The sequence below is a fragment of the Pangasianodon hypophthalmus genome, chromosome 24 (assembly GCF_027358585.1).
Source record: "Pangasianodon hypophthalmus isolate fPanHyp1 chromosome 24, fPanHyp1.pri, whole genome shotgun sequence".
NCBI lineage: Eukaryota > Metazoa > Chordata > Actinopteri > Siluriformes > Pangasiidae > Pangasianodon > Pangasianodon hypophthalmus.
In genome coordinates this window covers 6020273-6046062 of record NC_069733.1, presented here as the reverse complement: position 1 = coordinate 6046062, position 25790 = coordinate 6020273, and the positions used below count along the sequence as shown (strand labels likewise).

Genomic DNA, 25790 nt, shown 5'->3' with positions numbered 1-25790 from the left:
TAGTTGCATGTAAGATTTTAGAAATATAGCAGAAGTGCCATGTTTATCTAATCTATAAAATGAATAAAATAACAACAAACAATATATTGTACAGTATATAGGCATTGCAAAAGTACCAAATTAACTGTACACAATTTATTTATACAAAAGAATTGAAAGTGAATAAAACTGCACAGCAGAGAGACATGGTTTCAGCTCGTGACAGACCTTCGTCCTGAGGGTCCTCCCTGCACCTGCAGCCAGGAGTCGTCCACTGGTGGTGGCATGGCTGTGGACACAGTGGTAGTACTGATGTCTCCGATAATGCTCAGGGCTTCTTTGAGTGCATGGTACATGCGTAGCATCTCATCCCTGTGCTGCGCCTGTTCAGCTGATTCCTCCATCAGAGTGTTCTGGTCTCCACACGAATAGAGCTGGGCCAGTAACTCAGCATGGATGAACTCTTTAGTCTGTGAAAGCGTGAAAGTGAGAGAAAAAACAGCTGTTTTTGTACTGTGATGGCAGTAGAATTGACTGTAGCCTGCACTTGCATTGACCTCTCACTTCATAAATACACAAATTGTGAGAATAAATATATGTTAAACTCTGGTTTATGCCAGTTTCCCCATTTTCCACAAGGCCAAACACTAAATTGTAATTGAGGCGTTTTGGATGTAAAAACAAGAAATGGAGAATAAAATAAATAATCACATTGTTGATCATAAGATGCATGATGGTCTTGGGCATCAGATCGCGCACAGTCTTGTTGACGATAGCCATATAGGAGTCCACCAGGTTGCGGATGGTCTCCACTTGTCTCTCCAGTTGAGGGTCCATGGAGTGCATGAAACTGTCTGAGCTGCTCTCCTCACTGCTTTCACTCTGCTGCTCAACACAACAGTGCATCAACACGATAACTATTCAGGGAAACATTACTGCAAATTTGATTCGGAAGAATTTAGTCAGGGTGCATTGAGAAATACTTATACAAAGGCTTAATTGTGAGATTTTGAATGTGTATTACAAGAAGAAGTTTGAGAATAAATGCATGGTTAGTTTTTGGTTGTGTTAGTAATTAGAAGACTGTTCTGTGAAATTTAATTAGATAAGATGAATAGCAATGAAGCACTTACCTTCTCTTTGTCCTTTCAGTTCAGACATAGGTCACCAGTAAAGCAAGGACAAATGAAGGGGTTAAGAATGTCAAAGCAAAGCAACAGAGCTCTAGTTAAACATTAGTGTTATATTAAAAAAACACACTACAATATAACAGTTACTGTTAGAAGAGGAGCGATAATGTCCATAACAGCCATAGCAGTTTAATCTGTGTTGATGATGTCATACCACAATGCGCTCTGGGTAAACACCAGCACGCAGGAAGGAGGCCTTCCAGCTGTCCACCTCTTCTTGTGTCTCACACGCCAATTCTAGCTGCCTGTAATCCTTATACACATTCCTGAGGAGCAAAAGCAGCAAAAGTTCACAGTGCTACATGTAAGGCTCTATTCACTGATTGCATTCATAATAAAAATTACTATACAACTATACAAGTTGCATGGTTCTAAACATTACCAATGCATTTTTTCCAATTTGCATGTTCTCTCCCAGCAAGAAGTACTTTAGCCTAAACAGGCCAACATTCAGTTCAAGATGAGGCTTAAAGGAATAATCAACATAATCATTGCATGTCGCATCTGTAGCAAGCACAAGAATTTTGACACACTTTTCTATAATGAGAAAATAAACCCTTTTTATTGTTTAGGTGAAACCTGTTGCCACAGAACACTGTCATACATTTTTCAGTCAAAGTTATTTGTAAGATGAGCTATAATTCTGTATAATCCAACAGAGCTGTGTAGGTCAAATCCCACACAGAGGACACAAAACCTCAAAGAAAGAAAAGAACAGCTTTCACAAGACATTTCTTCCTGCCAATGTCATCCTAAGACCTTTAGTGTTAGAGTGTAACAGTTGTAGTTTTGAATTTGCATTATATAGCACCATATTACTGAGTTCAACAAGTGCCATTGTGAGTTTCAACATTGGGTATTCTGCTTTTTTTCAGCACAGGGAAATGTCTGTGATAATCACACATACACTACTGATGTGGTCATTAGAGGTTGAGTTGAAAAACTTTGGAGGATTCCTATTATTACTGGCATTAAAGTGGACTTATATGGCATAATGGAACTGACCTTTGTTCAGTGTTGAAGAGGGCAAAGATGTGTTTGCTGGACATGAAGCTTTTCTCAATGTCTCGGAGCTTCAGATTATCCACAGGCAGCATGTATTTCTTCTCTTTCTCCTGTAGAGGGAAGCAATGTGAGAGAGCAGCAGGGAACAACGTGCTGAACTGGAGTGCTTAAGGGTCAGAATATGAGTGATCTCAAGTTAATTTTGCTCTGTGAGTATCATTTCTACATGTGTACTACACTGCTTGAGAAAAGAATTCTATTGTAAATAGTGGCTTTTGGTTTCCTATGGCAGTAAGTCTATTTATCCAATAACATATTATAATATCTTGTTATGATTAAAATGCTACAAGCTGATAAGCTAAGATTAACAGTACTGTGAATTTTTCTTTTAAGAACAGATTGGCGTTTATTAAGATGAAAGCAAAGTCTTTTAACTTTCAACTTTCTTTTAACTTTCGGTAAATTTTAATGCTATTTTTTGGGGGATGTCTGTATAAGAAAATGAAAGGACAGATGAAATGACTAAATAAAAGGAGAAGATGAGAGGAGAGGAGGGTGCAGGAGAAGCTAAAACTGCAATACGCCACATGAACGCAACATGCATTCATCAGAAATACAACCTACTTCATTACAGACCAGTCACAATGTGTTTTTAATGAAAAAGTATCTATAAGAGAATGTGTAATAAATGTGTCTATATAATATCTATAATAGAATGTCACTGATATACGTTTACTTTTAATTTTGATTTTCTCAATTATATCCAGTATACTATGTACACTATGTAAAATTATCCATATATCTTTACAAACCGCTCAAAAAGCTCTACAGTGTTACTCCAATATCACAATTAAATGGAACTTCAGTTATCTCATACTTTCCTGTACCATATGAGAATTTTCCCTTGCACAGTCAGAATCCAATAATAATATATCTGCTGCCAATAAAAACAGCATCTTGGCAAAGGGCTAGCAGAAAATACTAAATCATAATAATTGCAACGGCAGAGAAAGCATCTGATTACTCCTCACAGTCTCACTGTGCCTGTACTGTAAGTGAAATGACTGTTTAAATGTAGAGTTGGCATTGCATCATCATCATCATCCATAACACCAAATATTTTATAGACACTTTCCCGTTTCAATTTTCTTTAATGAAAGAGTGAATAAAAGCTTTTCATTGGGTAGTTATGAAAATTTAAATGTTAACCAGCTCCCCAGATTGAAACATTTCTACAGTATCTCCAGCAGAGAGAAAGACATCAGCATCAGAGTCACTGCAAAGATGATGGTAAACGGCACTCTTGGTACCTTGAGTATTGAATTTTGTGAATTCACTCTGGCTGTTCTCCAGCTGGAAGCTGCTTTTCATTATGAGCTTTTTTTTTTTTTTTTTTCATTTCTCTGTTGATCTGCAGAGTTAGTCCAAAAATTGCTCTTCAATTTAACTTTAATATTATGCCTATATGAATTACACATTCACTCTGAGAAAAACAGACTAAATTCTTTGGGCAAATAATTAGTTCAAAGCTAATATCACTGTCTTCTTTATATCCTACTGCTCATATTCACAGTCATCAAACTGAAGTCAAAAGGGATTTGTGGTGGTTAAAGGTTAAATTTATAAAGCTGAACCCATGCTCTAGAAAAGTCTCTTTAATGTTCAGTTTCCTGTGTGTGTTTGTGTGTGCGGTCAGTATAAAGAGCTCTTTATGCAGTGAGCTTCAGAGGGAAAGCAGCACAGAGAGATGTAGAGTCCAAAGGCCTACACATCTGGAGATACTACAACTCCATGGAAAGAAACTCCAACATTCTTTGGAATCAGCTTCTCCACCCCAAACTTACACACAGCAGGACACACACACACACACACACACACACACACACACACACACCAGTCACTAGAGCATAAACACTCAGGCTAATGCCAGCTCTTCTACTGACAGGTCTTCAACATTAGTCTGGCCTGCAAAAGAGGCCAATTTTCACTTCCTGTTGACCTCTGGCCTTGTACTTCCTGTTTAACAAAAAAAGGAGAAAAAAAACTTTAAAATGGATAAAAATGCATGCTCCGCCTCCCCCTGCTCCCTTTCCTTCTCCCTTTTTCCAGTTCTTGCTGGAGAAAATCTGCCACGTCGATTTGGTAAAATCTACATTTGATCTGAAGCAAACTTTTTTGTCTGATGAAACCTTGTTTTTTTCCCAATTACATTTTTTGGTTTGTTTTTGATGTATCATCAGTTTAATTCCTAAAAGAATATTTGGTTTTATATTTAACTTTCTGACCCTACTCAAGAGCAATTTTGTCTTTTTACAGCATTTGGTCCCCAAAGCTGTCTGAGTTACTGAAGGGAGATTTATGAGCTGACCAAGGTGAAACAGGTCAGGAGAGGAACGACTTCTTGCCACCCACGTCCCTGTCTTCTCTCAGCACCATCAAACACTGATACCCCTCTGAGGACCCTCCTCTCCGCTCCCCTCAACCCACCCACTGCTCCCTCACTCGGACCTCCATCAGTGCACGGCAGGAGAAAGAAAGAGAGAGGGAGGGATGGAGGAAAGGATGGACGAAGTTTTTTGAGAGGAGCAAGAAGATGTCTGGTCGCCGACGCCATTTGGCAACAGACGCGGGAACTCAGAGGTATCCTTTATAGTCTTTTCAAGTATTTATGGCCCGCATGTGTGCAGCTTTGGAATGAAAAGAGACAATGCAGGAGAAAGATTGTGGATGATGTCCAGCAACATAAACAAGTCTGCAGAGATATACAGGTTTTCTGTCTGATTTGTCAGTGTGTTATATTTATTGTTGTACACTTGCACCTTTTTGTTTTACAGTGAAGTCGGGTTTTCTTTAAATAAAAATTTTCTTTTAAAGCCGAATCCACAGATCCACGTCTTGATGCAGACAGAAGTAAGACATGAGAATGTATGATCAAAAAATTGCTCCAAGATCTACTTTGCTCTAAGTATACAATTTTATGTAGTTACATCTATTATTCTTCTTTATTCTTCACAAACTGAAGTCAATCCTAATACCCTATATAATATTTATTGATATATATTCTCCTAGTAAGGGTCTATATGCATGTATTAATTCTCCCTTGGAGCAGTTTGGAGTGTTTGGCCCTTCTCCATGCCTGTGGACTGAGAGGCCTGGCCCGCTTGCCCAGTGTTCAGACTACCTGTTCAGGATGTAGTGATTGTACAGTAGTCTGCACATTGGTTAGGCTGATCAGGAGAAAGCACACTGAATCCCTACTCTATACAAGTGTATAAGCACATCAACATGTCTCTGGATGGTACTGCAGTGTTCAGCGCAAACGGCTGGAAAAAGGTGAAAAGTGGAAAACATGTTTCTATTTTATACTTTAATGTTAAAAATGAAATGTGGATTCAACTACAAGAAGAAGACCCTGGCAGAAGTTTAACACATATCTCAGGAAAAATGGACAGAGTGCAAAAAATATTCCTGAGAGAAGTGGGGAAGTATAGTGGCGCATATTACTTCCAGAACTTCCAGAATAAAAAAAAATCTGCTCAGACAATATAAATGAGGTTGGAGGCAGTTCTAAAGGCAAAGAGGAGGCAAACAAGCTATCACAGAATATTGATATCCCTTTCAGAAAGGGTGAGGCAAACCTTTGAACTGGTGTAATTTTGATTTTGCGCATTTTTGTTACTTAAGAAATATCTGGTTCCTTGGTTTAGCTCCTATCTGCAATGAATTCAATTCTTCTTCATTTTGTGCTAAGGGTATGTAAACCTTTGCACATAACAGTATAGCTGTTAATTTCCCTCTCTCTCTCTGTCTGTGTGTGTATGTGTAATGTACCACATGTGTATGAAAAAAGAAAGACTGCACTGTGTATCATGAAAAAATAAAAATGACTCATTTTTTGAAAAAGTGTGTTCTTGCTGCTTTTTCTTCTTATCACTCAAGCCATCAAGAATAACTTTCATGAATTTAAAAATAGACTTGCAACCAGAAACATTTCACATGCCATATCACTTTCAAAAATCAATTGATTTGATTTAACTCTCTTGTCCCCTCAAATCTCCTTTAGGAGATGATGAGGATGTTTTCTATTAGCTTCAGCTTTTTGCAGACTTTAGGAAGTGCTGGGCTTCACAGGGGCTTGCAGAAGTGTTGGACTCATAGACTCCAAGTCTGGTATGTAAGGTAATGAAAACCAGATGCCCCCTCCCTAAGGCCCAGAGCAGCCCCGCTCACCACAGCCTGATCTAGCCCAGCTACATGCGTGATGTCTGGGGCGTTGGATGGGGGCTGGGTGGGGGTCATGGACCCACCATAGCACACACACATCCACACACACACCCACACATACACCTAATCAGAGCTCTGTGGAGATGTTGTGTTGTGCCATGATTGGAGCTAAGAATAGAGACCCTGCATTCACTTCAATGAATGCACTGAAAATGTTTGCAGTGTGGTATCTGTCATCTACCTTTTCTACCAGCACCTCAGGGGTAGCAGTACGCCTTCCAGAAGAACAGCATATTCCAAACAATACATTGCAGCCAGGGCATTAATCACAGGGAAAACAGGTTCCAAGACACGTAGCCTAAATACACTCCAGGGCAACTAAACCCCCCCCCCATAAGCCTGAAGTATGCATGCAATAAAGTAAACATATGATGATTTAGCAGTATTCAAACTGTATTCATTTACAGGGGGTGGTTAGTTCAAAGAACACCCCCCCCCCCCCCCGACACACACACACACACACACACACACACACACACACACACATACACACACACTGTAAGATGCCAAAAATATCTAGCTACAGGGGGAAAAAGGAACTGGTTACAGTGATGGCTGGTTGTGATTCTAGATGGTAGGCTAAAATCTTATATTTATCAACAACTCGACAAGGAAACTATTAGAATTGAGCAATGCCTTATATTACAAGGTCTCATGTGATGGCATAATAAGAATTGTATTAGGCATACTGTTACACACACATACACACTTAAAGATAGGCAGCTGCATTTTTTATTTCTATTTTTTAAATGTTCAAGTCAGTAATGACCTACTGGGCTCATTAGCGTGTTTTAAAAATACCAAACATGGTAAACAGAAAAATTGTAACTCTTGTTCAAATAAAAAGAAAGAAAGCACTAAAATGAGGTTCAGTCATCTGTCCTTTCATGTAATATGTACTTTGGTCAGACAGTGTGAGTTTCTCCTCCAGAAGCATTTTAGGAAAAAAGGAGGGTTGACATGAAGAACTCTAGAGTGTGTAGATCGCATGGATGTGATTAAATGAGTTTTAGTGACTTTAGGACTGGTGAAAGAGTGGTGAAAGCACTCACCTCATCATCTTTGTACCAGGACAGAGTCTCAGCAGTCAGCACAAACCAGTACTCCTTCGCTCCTCCCTTCATGATGCCAATGTTATTGATGGTTAGCCAGCCCTTTCTGATCACCTACACACAGGCATATTAAAAAGGCTTAAAGGCTTAGTGTAGCAGATAAAGCACTGCATGGGTGTGTGTGTGTGTGTGTGTGTGTGTGTGTGGGCGTCTTTATGGTGTTGCATTATGGTGTTTATGCACTATGGTGTTTATGCAGCACCACTATTCCATACCTTGTGCGCTATAATCTGCAGAACATGACATTATTTCTAAATAGGCAGTATTAAGTAAGACATAAAACACAATGAGGCATGCTATTAGGAACACAACAACAGAATGATCTCATGCTCTTATACCACAGCAATTTTCCAATGCTTACAATTTTTTAATTACTAAACGTTTTACATTTACATGTTTATAGTCACAGTTAATGTTGTAGAAGATAGTTCCAGTTATCACATTCATTATAATGTCATATCAATGCTGGAATCACTGTCGAACTCCATTTCCCAGAACACACCAGGGCCTACAAATATGGCCGCCATGGACTACGACACCCACCTGAGGCCACCTAGTCAGCTAGCAAAAACAGCAGATAGCCATTCTGAACCTAAGTTCATACAGCTATCCAACAAGCTGATGACACCACTAGCTGCACGGGTGGTACCATCACCATCTGCTCCTCCTCTCATCGCATGTCCGGACAAGTATTCCTGTAAACCCGCTCAATGTTAGGGGTTTTTGCTTCAGTGCTCCCTGTACTTCTCCAAGCAGGATGGAGTGTCCAAGCAATGTAAAGTGGCACAATTCATTAATCTGCTCAGGGACAAAACATTAACCTGGGCAACAACAGTCTTGTGCCAGGGTGGGGACCACATCTTGTCCTATGACCATTTCATTGACTAATTTCTTGATGTTTATGATCAGGCACCTGAAGACAAGGAAATCAGAGAATAGCTCCTATCCGTGGTCCAGGGTAACAGCAGTGCCGATGAGCTTGCTCTGGAGTTCAGAACACTTGCTGTAGGCAGCAGGTGGAACAAGCCAGCTTTCAAGGCAGCATATCACCAAGGTTTGAGTCCAGCGGTACTCACTGAACTTGCATGACATGACAAACAAATGTCCCCGATTCACTCATCTCCATCCTCCTGGACCAACAACTATGGAATTGTCAGGCTCCCAAACTAGCAGAAAGAGCTACGTCAGCCATTGATCGGCCAAGCCAAGCTCGTGGCTATGGAACACAAAAGGTGTAAAAAGTCTGAACTTCTATTGTGGTCCTGCTCAGCTTCAAGTTTCACAATGCCCTTCACGTCCCTCTCCATGTTCATCATCACCACCTATGGAGTGGGTCAACCCGGAAAAAACCCTTGCTTAGGGTGAGTCCTTCTAAGTATTTATCTCCTCAATCATTTTCCATTCTTTTTCAGATAAGGCACTTAGAAGGTCTCTCTACCCCGCACTGATTTACTCTGGGACAGCTGGTAACTTCATCATCAACCAAAACATCATCGAGAAGCTCAACCTCAGTATCCAACCTCTGCAGAACCCTCTTCATATCCAAGTCCTAGATGGAGCAATGGTCTACCTCCCCATCGTCCTTATGACTGTGCCACTGACCTCATGCCTGGAACCATGCCTCCCAGAAACCACATCTATCACTTTCAACCACAGAAAACCAAGCTATTCAGGAGTACATCGATAAAGCCCTCACATAGGGCTACATACAGCCCTCCATTTCACCAGCTTCAGATGGATTCTTCTTTGTGGAGAAAAAGGGGGGAGGTCTCAGACCCTATATTGACTATTGAGGGTTGAACCAGATCACGATTAATATCATCACCCTCTACCACTAGAACTTCTACCACTTATCATCTGCCCTGGAACAATTCAGAGAAGGCCAAGTATTCACCAAATTAGACTTGTGCAGTGCTTACAACCTCATCCATCTCAAAGAAAGGGACGAGTAGAAAACAGTGGTAGTGACCAGAGGTGGTGCTAAACACTGTTTTCCACTCGTACAATTTTTAACTCACCTGATCTTCTGCCTGTCAGTGACAACGATTAAGCTAAGTGTTCTTTTTATCTGTTTGCTATTTACCGTCTCAAATAAAAGCATTACCCGCAACTCCTGCTTGACATATAACTGCTATAAACAGTTGTTCTCCCTATAGAAAGCTTCTCCATAGCAATGATTATGCATGTTTCTATGTTGAATAACACTTTTAAAATCTGTTGAGCATCCACTACACAAGTCCCTTTAAGTTAGTTGTTACTACTACAGAAATTAAGTTATTACAAAGTTAACATAAACTTTTGAGTTTTAATTATATCTGGAACTTTTGTCAAAGCTGCTATTTTAGAAAATTAATCAACACCTTCTGACCAATCAGAATCAAGAATTCAACAGCGCTGTGGTATAATATTATATTCTATATAGTGATATATACATATTGTATTCACATTATTTGTAAAATATATTTAGCAGTTTATTGTATTCACACACACACACACACACACACACACACACACATATATACTTTCAGACAAACACTCTGCACACACTTACCATTATCTCATCCTGTGTTGCCATAGCAACAGTGGCAAAGCAAAGGAGAGGGTTTAAGAGAGGTAATTAGATAAGCTGAAAAAGACAGAGTGGAGAGAAAAGAGCGACAGGAAGCAGAAAATAGTAGAGGAGCTAGAAGAAACACAGCCAGAGAAGAAATAATTTACAGTTGCATGCCACTCAATCACACAATAAACTTAAGTAATAAACTTAAACTAATAAATGTAATCCTAATAACAGAGTGAATAACACTTTTTGCCACACAATCATTAGGGTGTCTAATATCCATGATATTTAAAGTACTCTATCATGCCACTTGTATTAGTGTTCAGTGAGAGATATAGTCTGGCCCTCATGGCCAGACTGTCTAACAGTTTCTTCCCCCAAGCCATCAGACTCCTCAACACTAAGGGACTAGACTGTAAACACACACACACACACGCAACTGAGCATCACCCCATCCTCTTTGCAATTTTTGCACATACCTGTATTCAATCTCTAGTTCCATAAATATTTATTATATACTGTATATTTATACTCTCCACCTAGCTGCTACTCCTTATGTTTACATTCAGCAACTTATTTTGTCAATCTTTTGCACTACTGTCATATGATTCACTTTTTTATTAGAACTGTGTGCTAGTCGGCGTTGCACTGTAACTCACTGTGCCCATTGTCTTGTTCTGATAGTTTTTCTATGGCTTGTGCCATCTGCACATGTTTGCACTGTGCACTTTACGTAAATATATGTATTGTCTCCTGTAGTTCTGTGTTTTGTTTTATGTAGCACCTTGGTCCTGGAGGAACGTTGTTTCGTTTCACTATGTACTAACTAGCTGTATATGGTTGAAATGACAATAAAGCCACTTGACTTGACTTGATATAGAAAAACAGTCTATCTATATACTCTGCATATTGCAGTGTATTCAGTGTATTACAGTTAAAAAACTGACAAACCTTTCCTTTCACTGTACCTGTCCTCAAACCCTCTTTTGACACTATTTATGTCTCATAGGTTCTGTTTTAAGCAAAAGGGAAAAGTAACAGAGTTGGGAAGATCAATTCAGGCTCAGGGTAGAGCTAATTTTAGGGCCTGAAAAAATGTTAGCAGAAGCCTAAAGTGGATCTTTGAAATTATACTACTGTTATAGACACTGAAACACTTTTACCTTTTATCTGCATATTTCCATATCCATTAAAGGAACAATCCTGTAATGATTTCTGTTTAGCCAAAAAACAAAATTTAAAGTTTATGTAGTTGGGCTGCTGATGCCTACCTGATTCCCTGCAGCCTTCTTTTTACTCATCTGACTGCTTCTCTGTTGGGCACTGTTAAGCAAAGTCCAACAAATTTCAAACTGCATAACACAGTAAACAGATACAACTGAGCTACACTGTATAGATACTAATAATCTTTAATAAAGCCATATGATCTTACTTAGCAAAACCAATGAAATCTTCATGATTGGTGTTCATGTAGGCCAGCTCAACGTCAATCAGTAGCATCACCTAGAATAAAAATGAGAATATCACATTGCAGTTGCACTCATTATTTTATAAGCAGTTCATGTGTTCATGTCACATTGCTGTTGTAGTCCTGTAGAATAGCAGATTAGGTGTAGATATAGCCAAACCTGGCCCTTTGTGCGACTCTCTCTGTCACGGATATGCTGTGTGACAATCCTCTCCATTTCCTCCCTCAACATTGGGTACTGAGCCAGCTGTTTAGCACAAAAACAAAACAAAACATACCTTTACACTAAAATACTTTTATATGCAGACGAATATGACATTGGGTCATGGACAGTTTTCCCAGTACAAAACAGAAAAGAAGCAAAGTCTAGACCATATTTTGACTGAACCTTCATCAAGGAAAAAGAGGGAGTGTAAATTTCATTTTGGCTAAACTATTATTTGAACATACCAGACACAACAATATGCAAAACATGGTGGTAGCAGTTCTATGCTAGTGACCAGAAAGTTGCATTCAATTTGTTAGGCAAACAAACAAGGCCATTAACCCTCAACTGCTCAGCTTTGTGCTTCTGTGTACTACCTTATATGTAAGTCAATTTGTATGACCGATTAAATTAAACTATTTTGTCACAGTGACAAGTAAAGGCGCACAGATGTAGACTTACCTTCTTAGTGCACTGTCTGACTGTATTGACCAGCTCAGAGATGACCAGGTCCACACATTTCTGACATGGCTCTTTGATCTTAGCTATCTGTCTCTTCACGATCGTCTCAAAGGCCATATCAGGGGTGAAGAGGCCAGTCCTGGGCAGCAAGAGAGAGAGAGAGAGAGAGAGAGAGAGAGAGATCCTTACTTAACAGAAATATATTGCAACATACTACAAAATGCATATGTCAGTATACACCCAGCCACTATAATAGGAACACATGTAAACCTGCGCATTCCTGCAATTATCTAATCAGCCATCAGACATCATGTGGCAGCAGCACAATGCATTGAATAAAGCAGATACAATTCAAGAGTTTCAGTTAATGTTCACATCCAGTTTTGGTGATTCTGTGCCCATGATAGCCTCAGATTCTTGTTCTTGCCTGACAGGAGTGGAACCTGATGTGGTAATTTTGGCGCACTCTTCTTTACATTCTCAACATTGCTTGAGTTCATTGATGTTTGAGGCCATTCATTTATGCACAGCTCTCTTAAGATCCCACCACAGAATTTCAATGCGGTTGAGGTCTGGACGTGGACGTGGACTTGACTTTTTTTCTTCTTTAGCTTGGGGTGCTTGGGATCATTGTCTTCTTACATGACCCAATTTTGGCCCAATTTTGGACAGATGGCCTCAAGTCTGTCTCAAAGATATTCTGGTATAAAATGGAGTTCATTGTTGTCTCAATGACTGCAAGTGTCCCAGGCCCTACTGCTGCAATACAAGGCCAAATCATCACCCATCCACCACCAACATGTTTGACAGTTGGTATGGAGTGTTAGTTGTGATATGCTGTACTTGTTTTTCACCAAACATGGTACTGTTCATCATGACCAACCATCTCCACCTTGGTCTCATCAGTCCAAAGGATATTGTTCCAGAACGTTTGTGGTTTGTTTAGATTTTTTTGCAAACCTAGGTCATGCTGCCATATTCTTTTTGGAGAGAATTTTGTCTAGCCACCCTTCCATGAAATCTGTGGTGCTTTTTTTGTTGTCACCTGAGGTTATTTGTGTGTTTATAGAAGTTGGTGAGGAACACACAATTGTTATTTAGGCCCTGATAAATAAAAACATAGAATTGAAGGAGAGTGTACTTTCTTCAATTCTATTGACTGTACTGTATGGTTCATGTTTTACCTATTATATTTAGTTATACATGCATAGTGCTTTGGAATCCTTAATCCTGATATAAAAAAATGGTAAATATTGGTGTGTTTTTCTGTTTCCAGTATACCTACTTCTGATTAAATGGTACCACAAAATAGAAATAAAATCCTGATAGAAATAATTGTCAGCTTATTGAACAGTAATATATTGCTGTTTGTTTCTTTTGCATAAGCAGAGATCATTCATTAGACATTAAAGGTAATGTCCCAATGAATTGGAAATTTCTTGATCTTTTTTTTTTTTTTTGTGAGGTTCAGAAACATGTAAAACTATGAGTCTTCTATCTAATATGGTTAGATGTCTAATCTGAGAAGTGTGTGCGTGTGTGTGTGTGTGTGTGTGTGCACGCACCTGATACCATGGATGTTTTTAATAGCATAGCTGATCTCCTTACGCAACTCTTTCTCATCAAATTCCATCTACACAATCAAAAGACACAGAGAGGAAGGACATGTAAACAAAAACCACCTAAAGCAAAAAAAACATGATGAAGTGACAACTACACTGCAAATCAATTTATGTACATTGACCCTGTGTGTTTTCTGTGTGTGAGATGAACACAGTAGAGCTAATATCATTAATCAAGTTTGCCAGGTTTCAGCAGAATTTCTAGGCCAAATGCATCTCAACATCTACACAAAAGGCTTGAAAGTAGCCCAAAAAATTTTAGGCATTTAAAAAGGAAGACACATTTTTCTTCTTTTTCCACAGTCTTTGGGTGGGAAATAATGTCACTGTGGTGGACACATTTCTTATATATGGACATTATCCACTCCATCATCATAGACACAGTGTCTGCCCTTTATTTGATTTAATTCCAATTATTTGCTATAAAACAAGATTTTGGTTCCCAGTGAGTGTTTTTAAACTAGCTCAATCTGGCAACCCTGTCATTAACTGTTCTGTCCGCTTGGGCAATGAGCTTTTTTTTCCTTTTTTTTTTTTTTCGATTGTGTAGAGAAAGGTAGGCAAATCAATTGAACATAGGGTTATATTTACCAAATAGCGACAGCTGTTAGTCACTGAAAAGAGGTAATTAGTATTTCAACAAAATTTACAATGTAGGGAGTTGTGAATGAGGACTTTATGAAAATTACCATTTGTTGAATGGCTGATATAAATTGTGCCCCTATAGATGGGTCGCCACTGATAGTTTGTAATATTGTAATGTAATAGATCTCACTATTTTCTTCACGTCCGGTTTCTATTTACAATTTTCTGGCCAGGAGATTAGCTCATCCCTTAGCCAGAACAGAGTTGCTCGGTTTTGCCTTTTTTTTAAAGGCACTTCAAAAGACATATGTAATTTTGACAGTGATAGTGGGAGTTAGTTGGGTGGGAATGGGAAGGGGCTTGCAGACAAATGAGCACTTTTTAATTTAACAATTACCAAGGGCCTCTTTAAACAGCTCTAGCAAAATACCGTTATGTTTGCCTTAAACACAGTCAGCTAAAGAACCTTTACAGCCATGAATTTCCCCCTATAAGAGGAAATATTCAAAGGAATTAATTATAATCACCTTGACCAATTCAAAGGGGAAACGCTCATGAAAGATACGGTTGATCCTGGCTCCTCCTGACAGCTCGTAAGTGTCGATCTGATCACCAGATCCCTCAATACACTTCTCAAAATCCACTGCAAACTGCTGAACCATTCTGTAAGAAGAGAGAGCAGCAGCTGACTGATAGGCATGAGCTCATGTATATACTGAACCAAACCAAGCTTGCAATACAGAAGAAAAATTAATTGCATCAGAAAAATGAATTATTATCACACACTTATCACATACACATTTGTACGTATATATGCTAGATTTTTAAGGAATTATGACAGAACTAAAATTCGACTGACTGAAGAAGGGCCTTGGTCTTGCGAGAGGGGTCGTCCGGGCGGAAGTTCTTGTACTCTTCCACTTCCTTCTCAATGGACAGCAGCTGGCTTTGCAGCTTGTTCCTCAGCCCTGGCAGCGTGTCTCGAATGTGATTGGTCAGTTGCTGCAAACAGAGAAAATCCAGATGTTAATTGTCAAAGCAGCTCATGTTCTTGCACCTCCAGTCCAACAAACAGAGTTTGTGCTCATTCGAGTAATGACTGTGATGACAGTTAACGACAATTAGCCACAAAGTCTTTGTTACTCCTGCTGCATCCTAATATGTTCTATCATTGTGTCCTATCATTTTCCTGGGAGTTTGGAGCTGTGTTCATTTCTACTCTGTTGTGAAATAATGACCATAGACTGTTTTTGTCTACACTGCCTGTGAATTAGCTGCCATGATTTTCTACCAATACTTTTTACAAATTAACCTGATGCAAGTGAATTCACCCTCTCAGGTTGCATCACCAGGTTATACTGAAATATCTTATGATGTGCCACATATTATTTTATTCCCATTCTTTGAGCTACAGATTAGGTACATATATTTTTCCTGCTATCACTGTATTTGTCATTCAATACAAAATATGACACATTGAGCTATAAAGTCATGTTTAATTGTGAAAGTAGTTCCACTATCTCTTACCTGATTGAGGACTTTCTGCAGGTAAGGTGTGCCCATGCGCTCAGCCAGGTGACGATAGGAAGGGTGGCTGAGGAAGAACTTCCTCTCAGCTGCCATGGCAGCAGTAATGTCCTTTTTTCCATCAATATCTTTCTGACTGCGATTCACGACTCCGATGTAGCCTATAGGGGGCATCAGACATCAGCGAGCCAGATCACAGGCTTGTATTTTATGAGGTGTACAAGGACCCTAGAGTGATGATTCTCAAAGTGGATGGTCAAGAGTCCATATCCGAGATCCATGATTTTTTTTAAATGGTATTAAAGTAGTTTAAAAATGTCAGTTCTTATAGTTTAAGCCTAATTTTCTATCTATCTATCTATCTATCTCAAAAATCCAATCATGCCAACTTAATTCTTACTGAAATTTTAATAATACTTAGAAAAGTGTGTGCTTTGGTTAGAAAGTGTAGGGTTTAAAAATTTCTATGTAAATGTGGCACAGTGGGTAGTGTTGCCACGTCACAGCTCCAGGGTCTGTGGTTTGATCATGAGCTCAGCTTACTGTGTGTGCAGAGTTTCACCTCTTGTTCTCCCATGTTTATGTGGGTTTCCTCTGAGTTCTCTAGTTTCTTTCCACCTTTCCAAAGATATGCCAGTAGGTGGTTTGGCTAAGATAAATTGCCACAGTGTGTGAATGAGTGTGTGTATTTGTGTGCATAGTGCCATGTGATAGACCCTGGGTGTATGCCTGCCTCCGGCCAAGTGCAATCCTGACCAGGGTTACTGAAGATGATGAATGAATTATGAACATTATTATCTTTAGTAACCACTCCTGGTCAGGGTCATGGTGGATTGAGAGCCTATCCTGGGAAGACATTACACAAGGTGGGCGTGCACCTTGGATTAGAAGAGCCTCCCACATGGACAGCAGGAAAACATGCAAAACTCAACAGTGACAGTAAGCCAAGCTCAGGTTTGAACTGGGAACACTAGAGACAGCAACGCTTCATTCTAAGGGAATCAGTGGGATTTTTTTACTGGAAGAGGTCCCTGGCTACAAACATTTTGAGAACCCCTGATCTATAGGAGTAGGTTTTATGCCCTGGTTTCTGAGATTGCCTTTGTGTTAATGAAGATGGATATTCATTCTTGGAAAGATACTTTAATGAAGAGTATCCATTGTACATCTTCAGTGCTGATCTAAAAAATAATGATGCACACTGCATTATGGAATGGGGACAGAGTGAACTTAATTTACTTTTGTGAATGAAATTTACCTCTACGCAAAGGAAGGAGCTTGTTCTCCAAGATTTCACGCGCATCTGTACCCTCATCCATCAGGTCCAGTTTAGTGATCACACCGATCGTTCTCACACCTGCTCAGAGACACACACATACACATGAGCTACTATGCATAGCCACACACAAAAAATAAAAATGAACACAAACAAGAATATTCCAAAAGAATCATCTTTCGTTTTTTTAATGACACATCCCTTGATGTCACTCGCCTAACATTAAAACTATAGCACCTACTTTTTAACACATTCAGTACATCTGGCCGTTTAAGACATGTAGTCACTCAGAAGCATAACACACTAGAAATGACTGATAGATTGATATGGAGTAAACACTGTATTTCATACCTTGAGGGTCCACTTCCTTGGCAATCTTGAGGGCATCTGAGTTGGCAAGGTCTGAGTTGGCAGGAGAGACGGCCAGCAGGAGGCAGTTCTCCTTTGTTACGAACTGCATGAGCATGTCCTTGATCTGGAACTCAATATCAGCTGGCTGATCCCCCACCGGCACTTTGGTCATTCCAGGCAAGTCCACCAGAGTCAGATTCAGGACTGGAGAGGAAGGAAAACAGGTTTTATGTGCCTTAAACATATAAGAGGAATAGGAATATCTCTCAGTTTTGATCATTACACAGTCAGGTTTGTGTGTGTATGTACTGAATGTTTTACCGTGAGGGGAGTAGACTCTCAGGTTGATGGGTACTGGAGAGATGCCTTTGTTCTGTCCAGTAATGCGGTCTGTTTCTGCTTCGATCTCCTGACGCACTTCCTCAAAATCAGTGAACTTTTTCCCTTTGCAGTGGAGAAACTCCGCATATTCTGCAAATGCATCATGATTTTATGAATAAAATTGGAGGATTCTCTGACCTGATAGCTTGCTGTGGGCAGTGGTAGCTCAGTGCTTACGATACAGGGCTACTTATCATACTGGGCCCTTGAGTACCCTTAACTGTTCAGATGTATCCTGTCTCAATTGTAAGTCACTTTGGATAAAAGTATCAGCCAAATGAAGTAAATGTGAATGATAAACGCTAGCTGAAACAAAGCCCTCTATCATAATCATTGTGCTGTAAACGCTACCACCATGTTATTTTTTGTCCCTCTGGGGGGAGCTCTTAAAGATTCTATGTAAAACCCTTCCACAAAGGATTTCCTTTCAGAAGAGGTACAACTTCTTTAGAAGGATAGAACTGTTAACCATTAAAAGAAGCTTTGGGGAAGCTTCCTTTTTGTAACTGTAGAACACACTCTTGAAATACATACTGTAAAGTGACCCAGAAATGGTTCTGAAAAGGCACAGAAGCATATTTTAACCTTCATCAAGGAATCCATCTGTTGAAAATGCTAATTAAACAACCCCAGCCATACAAAAGTCCACCCCTTTCTCTTGGTAAATGGTGCTGTGTGACGTGCATTTGCATCATCCGTTTATTCATCTTCAGCAACCGCTTTATCCTGGTCAAGGTCACTGTGGATCCGGAGTCTATCCCTGAAACACTGGGTGTAAGGCGGGAATACACCCTGAATGGGAGGCCAGTCCATCACAGGGCACCATGCACATACATTCACACACTCATTCACACCCACTGGCATGCTTTTGGGAAGTGAGAGACCAGAGGAAACCAACGCAGACATGAGAGGAGAGCATGCAAAACTCAGACAGAGACACTATATATACATTTACATTTTTTTAGCTCCTGCTTTTCCTAAAAGAATATGTAAAAACTGTTGCAGTGATGATTTAAAGAAATTTGTATAGTTAAAGAAGTTACTTTTAAAGAAGAAATTTGTATAGTTTTGAGTCACTTTATTAGCATTTCTTTGCACCCATAAATATAAGTTTTATGCTAATGGGCCACTAAAGTAACAGTGGACCCAGTTTCCATGATGAGTTGTTGTTACCTGTTGGAGAGTTGATCAGCTGCAACACCAGGGGGCGACGAGTCACGATGCCAGAGCCTCGAGGCAGAAAATCCCTTAAAAAAATTACTTAGGTCAGTGACTCATTCAAAAGGCAGAAATCACTACTTTTGAAAAATTAGAACTATTACTAAATTCAGGATATATAAAAAGACTAAGGTCATCTGATGCACTGAGAAGGTGATCTATTAACAGTGGACAACCCTGAGATAGATAATCAGTAGAGTGTTAAAGACAACCTGAAATCGATACTGATCTTTTTTTTTTACCTCATTAGTTAGTACCTGGTGTTATTAAACACTTCACCTGATTTTTTTTAATTAAGTTATATGCATGCACAGGTGGGACAATATGACATATGATGTTTCACCTCCCCACCTATCATCATGCAAAAAATGGACTTGTTTCATTTGGAACAGAAGAACAATACAGTACATTGTGATTTCTCACATTTGCTTTAAAGTGTTACTGTGTATGGTGAAGTGTGAGTTTGTAACTGTTAATGGGCAGCTAAATGGCAGAGGACCCCTGACTGGGCCGATGAGTGTGATGGTGTTGCGTGTAGGTGGTGTGATACAGACGGTAGGCACAGAAAGACTAAACCCTGTGGTGTACTGTTGTCATACATCCTGAGCATGGCATACACAGAACTGCAGCAATGCTGTAGACACACTGCAGTGCAGGTCTGAGGCGTCAGCTCCACAGCAATGGCAGCTATGTTATATTTCCACACACTCAGACACACTTACTGAATCTCTCAGAGACATTCACACATACAATCTCACAGCACAGCGTCTAACACTAGCAGTCATTTCATGAGATTTAGTGGAACATTTGTCTTGCTTTTCACTATACTCCTTACTATCATAAATCTCATCACCAGCCTCATAGACCAGGGGTGGTCAATTAAAATATGTAAAGGTCCAGATGATTAAAATTCCTTGCATATAAAAGTCTGGAAAAGCAACTAACATTATGGAATGGTGACAATAGTTAGCTTAACCTTTAACAAATAGATTATGGCTGCAAATAAGAGAGCACAGAGTGAGTATGTTTTGATGGTGGTGGTGCTTGTGTCTCCATTTTAATAGCATCATTAAAAATTCCATTTTCATCACTGTCTTTTTTCCCAATTTCTGCCAGATTTTCTTGCCAATTCACATGACAGCTGCTAACCAGGGAGGGTGGAGCACAGCCTTACCTATCTTTTCAAACTGCTCCCTCCCACCCAGAGAGCACTGGCAGTTTTGCTCTATCTCCTCCCACCATCAGTGGGACTCAAAGTCATGATCTCCCAATCACGGGTGAATGCTTTTCTGTTGTGCCACTTGGGAGCCTAACTTCATTCTTCCCTTCTTTATTTTTTTAAATAAATCACTGTAACTAAGGACAGTTTTTCACATGTTTATTGGCTCTGCTAAAGTATTTTCTCAAGTACTCAGTTCGGTCTGCTGTGTTACTTGGCCAGGTCTGCATTCAGTCCGCCAAGAGACAATCCCTGATGTAGAGTATTTCACATTTCTTCTTGGTGAATGAAGAATGTAACTGAAAATGTCCCCACTGCTCTGGGACACTGAGATTTTGTGCTTGTATTGTATGAACTCAGTGGTGTACTGCATTTCGCAGTGTAGACATTTCAGAATAAGATTGATAAACAACAGGCTGCTTACAGAAACATATAGTAATGTCTGGCATCCTGCTTTTCAGGGAGACAAGAAAATATTCAATTTACTAGTAGAATGAAAGGATTTTCACAGACCAAAGTGAGTGGTCAGTGAGAAGCAGAAAGGGCTGGATTTGTGTTTACATCAGTGATAAATGGTCCAGTGAGTATACTGCTCACAATCAATCTCCAAAATCTAAGGTCAAACCTTAAGGCCTTAGAGTCTAAGGCCTTGTATCTATTGTATCTGTCTACCTTGGGAGTTTGAATATATTCCCATAACTTATGGTGGAGCAAGGAGGCAGAACAATGTCCTCAGCTGAGCAAGGAGGCGGAGCAACATCCTCAGCTGAGCAAGGAGGCGGAGTGACGTCCGAAACAGAGCCGGTGGCAGAGAGTCATTCAAAGCAGATCCTCAGCCGAGCAGGGAGGTGGAGCGATGTCCTCAGCTAAGCAAGGAGGCCTAATGACATCCCCAGCCAAGCGAGGAGCCGGAGCTATGTCCTCAGCTGAACAAGGAGGTGGAGCAATGTCCCCAGGCAAGCAATGAGGCAGAGCAATGTCCTCGGGGGAGCAGGAAGGCGGAGTGACGTCTGAAGCGGAGCCGGTGGCAGAGAGACATTCAAAGCAGATCCTCAGCCGAGCAGGGAGGTGGAGCGACGTCCTCAGCCAAGCAAGGAGGCCTAATGACATCCCCAGCCGGAGCTATGTCCTCAGCTGAACAAGGAGGTGGAGCAATGTCCCCAGGCGAACAATGAGGCAGAGCAACGTCCTCGGGGGAGCAGGAAGGCGGAGTGATGTCTGAAGCGGAGCCGGTGGTGTAGCGATGTCCTCAGTGGAGCAGGGAGATGGAGTGATGCCCATAGCAAAGCTGTGAGCTGTAATAACGTCCTCTGTGGAGCAGAGGGATGTCCTCAGCCAGGCATAGAGGCAGAGTGACGTGATTGAATTGTGTTACACACAATTTGTTTTTGTACATACAACATAATTTGATCATGTCATTTCAAAGTCCTGGCTAAAACTGAACCCGGAGTTCTCATCCAAGGGCTCAGGACCGAACCCGAGTCACTGGCATTGGGAGTCTGCACCATTTCTGCAACTGTTCTAGCACAACTACTTTAATTGCACTCATTTATTGCTAAAGTTATTTCTTCCTCTCTCCACATAATTCAATCTACATGAATTGATCACACTCGCTCTACACTAATTCAATCTAGTAAATAGAATTTTTTACATTCAATTTAGTATAAGCAAATTAAATTATATTTTGACAAGAAACTTCTCTTAAATCTGAGTAACCACTTATTCCATTTTTTCAGTGTAAGTAAAGACTAGGCAGTTGTCAAAAATCTTGTATACACATATACACACAAAAATAATTGAACCAGTTAGCTGGCTAGTGCTGCAGACTGCTGTAAGTTTCACTCTGCTCCTTTATCCCAACATCATAACACATGAGTTCAGGCCAGATACACATCAAATTTGAATGTTTTACTGTATTTAATGTTGATTATTCTGAAACTGTGAATGGGTACTGAATAGGTTCTGTGAGGTACCCACAATATTTTTCCTTTTTCACACCATATACAATGATATGTCATGCAAATCCTTCCTTATGTCAAGGATTTACACTTCTTATACTGTAGGGGAACACCAGATAGAATTTCCTTATTATAATGACCCCAGTACCCCCCTACAAAGTGGCTTAGTGGTTAGCATGTTTGCTTTGCACCTCTGGGGTTGGGGGTTTGAATCCCACCTTTGTCCTGTGTGTGTGTAGAGCTTCTATGTTCTCCCTGTGCTTTCCTCCCCTAGAACCAAGACATGCATTGTAGACATGAGTGGCATTTCCAAAACTGTCTGGAGGGGTGTGTGTGTGATTGTGCCCTGTGATGGGTTGACACCCTGCCCAGGGTGTTCCCTGCCTTATACTCTGAGCTCCCTGGGTTAGGCTCCAGGATCCCTGCAATCCTGTGTAGGATAAGCAGTATGGAATTACCCCAGTATTACATTAGCTATTATTTAGGGATGAACAGCAGCATGCATTGTGCTGCCAATCAATGGAGACTGCCTGTGACAGGAGGATGGTACAGACTCCTTACTGTCCACAGTGCTCAAAGTCAGAGGAGGACAAAAATCCTTATGCTAAAACTGCTGAGAGAGAGAGAGAGAGAGAGAGAGAGAGAGAGACTAATGTTCAGATAGTCATAACATCAGGCAATCATTTGTAGGAGTATATTTATCTCATAACACTGAAAGAATGTTACAAAAATGACAGATGAGGAACACACGCTGCTGTCTGATCAGTTGTGTACACACACACACACACACACACACACACACACGCAGCTCAGATATCTCAGCTCCTGTTTCAGACACTGGTGTACTGGAATAAAATTAAATTAAATGAAAATGGGGCTTTACTGATTTATTCATTTTGTGTTTTCATTTCACTGAATTATAAAATGTGCAGCCTACTGCTATGCAAAAAGTATCTTTTTTTACTTTACTCACAAATGATTTGTGCTTTTATTTAAAAAAAAATTAGCAGGATCATTGTGAAAATAATCTGAAAAAAGAAATGGCAAATGGTGTCTGTTTATTGCTCTAATTAGGCTATAATAGGGTTTATTCTGATGGATTTTTCTCCTATGTGTCTAGTTGGTGGTTAGAACCAGAACAGATAATGTTCAAAAAAAAAAACGTGATCAATTTGTTCCTGGTTTGTTCTTCTCTCAAATAAAGTCGCTAAAGTTTTCTTAACTGACATCAAAGTTACATGGGGACCGCAGTCACTGCTGCATCTCTCCCCTGTTTGTATCACGCAGTCTGCACTCACTGAGGGTATTGCAGGTATGTGTGGGTGAATCTGTGCGCATGCGCAGTACACGGGTCGCGCGCTGCCGGCGCACAAAGCCGCCTGTGTCGGTGCAGAGTGGAGAGCACGAGCAGCTGATTGCACCCATAAAGCGGATGTTTCTGAATGGAGGCCTCTCCTCGCCCTATAATGGCCAGTCTGTAAGGAAAATGCTCCTCCTTGCAGTCCGCTAAGAGCCGGCGTTTGGAAGCCTGAGCAAAGGCAGGAACACCTGCCTGTTATTAGGCTGTAATTACGATATGCAAGGGAAATATATTTTGCCTATACATTTTTATTGTAAATTTTTTTAATATCACTTGAAATAGCTACATGCACATTTATTCTGACATGTATTCAGCCTATATTCTGAATATCAGTGCTTAGACATGTCATGTAGACTATTGAATATATATATATTAGATATAAGGAAAGGTTAATATATTTTTTCAACTTAATAAGACATATGAATATCTTGTTTAATGCATAGGCTGCAGTGGGGGCAGGGGTATTGGGTATTTCAGATAGACCCTTTGCAGAACTGTCCTTGGTCCTGAAAACACGAGACCCGAATCTCGCTATTTTGGGGGAGATTATGTCTACAGTGAGCGGACGTGGGAGTGTCACGTGACTGCATAATAGTCATCTCCTCCCTTTCCTTTTTCTCTAATACGCCAGGGCTGCCCTATGCAGCATAATAACACTCAGGGTGGCATCAAATCTCGAGTTACTATATTTAGGTGGGAAAAGTCAAACCGTAAAACTATCGAAATGACAATGAGACAACACTGTCCAGAGAAAAGCAGAGTGAGGATTACCCACGCATCATCCACGCATCATCCACGCATCCATGCATTCCTGAGCTTGCGTCCATTTTAATATCCCTGCAAAACCCTAAAGCTCGCCCTAGACCTATAGATAGCGCGTGCTATTTCTCTTACTATAGCACTAATGTGAAAGAAAAGAAAAGAAAAGAAGGCTGGTGTTGCTTGAGCACTGTGAACACGATCACAGAGCTGTTTCAAATTCCCACAGACAGCTGGCCTATCCATCTTCCATGTTCAGTGAGAAAACACACCATCAGCATCATTTCCCCCACACATCACATTAACACTGGCTCTACTGGCATTGTACATTATTTCGGTTATGTGTCTGTGGGGGTGTTAGTGGAGAAATATCCTGTCCATAGCTATCTCACTGGCTATATTAGAAGATGAAGAGGCTGTGTGGACATGAGTGATGGTTCTCATTGAATCTTATTTTATATAATTAACCTGCTTCAGCATGAGCTAAAGCAAACGCTTATTATTACAAGTGTATAGCCTAAATCTGTGATCGTTCAGTTTCCTGTAAGAGTGTGATGGATAGCCTGTCGCTGATGTCTCTATGCCCATTTCAGCTGTATAGGAAGATGTTACACGTCCCTTCTGCATCACTTACTTCCCCACGAAGTTCTCCAGGACGGAGCTTTTCCCTGCGCTCTGACCGCCAACCACTGCGATCTGGGGCAGGTCCAGGTTGGCATTCTGTCCGATCGCAGAAAAGGCATCCTGCATTCGGTTCACCAGCGGAATCAAATCCTCCATCCCCCGATTTCCCATTCTGACTGCTGGCTGAGCTTCTGCTACACGCTGAACGGGAGAAACAGCGCCGAGTCACTACAGAGCCGCTTTTACCGGCTCCCTCTCAGTGCCAGTGTCCAAATGCCCAAATCTCCAAATGTCCTGATGTCCTGATGTCTAGTGGACAAATGCTGTCCAGCGGCTCGCTCAGATTTTAGTGGACACCTTACACATACAGGCACATTTTCCATAAGCTCTCTCTCTCTCTCTCTCTCTCTCTCTCTCTCTCTCACACACACACACACACACACACACACACACAAGCACCATCAGCTGATGTGATGTCAGGGTTGCCAGATTGGGTTTTCAGTTTCCCTCACAATTATTGTAAAAATTGTGAGGTCAAAACTGACCTCTGACAGCTTTTTAAAGGTTATGTAGAGAGTGGGACTAAAAAAGGAAAATTTCATCCTGAAAGTTAATAAACATTATGTTTTTTTGCCTTATTATTATTAT

At 40.4% G+C, this 25790-nt stretch overlaps 1 protein-coding gene across 7 annotated transcripts in view; it reads right to left on the bottom strand.

The window, feature by feature from the left end:
• Positions 1–25564, bottom strand: part of dnm1b (dynamin 1b) — a 32325-nt gene extending 6761 nt beyond the window's left edge. For 4 of the 7 annotated variants that reach the window (XM_026940125.3, XM_026940124.3, XM_026940122.3 and 1 more), the window contains exons 1-20: positions 25153–25564; positions 19178–19251; positions 17945–18094; positions 17624–17827; positions 17255–17353; positions 15997–16157; positions 15329–15471; positions 14997–15132; positions 13828–13895; positions 12263–12401; positions 11756–11842; positions 11560–11630; positions 11399–11450; positions 10122–10133; positions 7511–7624; positions 2175–2284; positions 1324–1435; positions 1113–1124; positions 691–864; positions 208–449 (exon numbers count right to left, since the gene is read on the bottom strand). In XM_026940125.3, coding sequence (XP_026795926.2) covers positions 208–449; positions 691–864; positions 1113–1124; positions 1324–1435; positions 2175–2284; positions 7511–7624; positions 10122–10133; positions 11399–11450; positions 11560–11630; positions 11756–11842; positions 12263–12401; positions 13828–13895; positions 14997–15132; positions 15329–15471; positions 15997–16157; positions 17255–17353; positions 17624–17827; positions 17945–18094; positions 19178–19251; positions 25153–25313 — 2321 coding nt within the window. In that variant the 5' untranslated portion in view covers positions 25314–25564. The remainder of the gene's footprint in view (positions 1–207; positions 450–690; positions 865–1112; positions 1125–1323; positions 1436–2174; positions 2285–7510; positions 7625–10121; positions 10134–11398; positions 11451–11559; positions 11631–11755; positions 11843–12262; positions 12402–13827; positions 13896–14996; positions 15133–15328; positions 15472–15996; positions 16158–17254; positions 17354–17623; positions 17828–17944; positions 18095–19177; positions 19252–25152) is intronic. The other 3 variants (XM_053228876.1, XM_034299316.2, XM_053228877.1) reach the window with 3 other exon arrangements.
• Between the last annotated feature and the right edge of the window lie 226 nt (positions 25565–25790).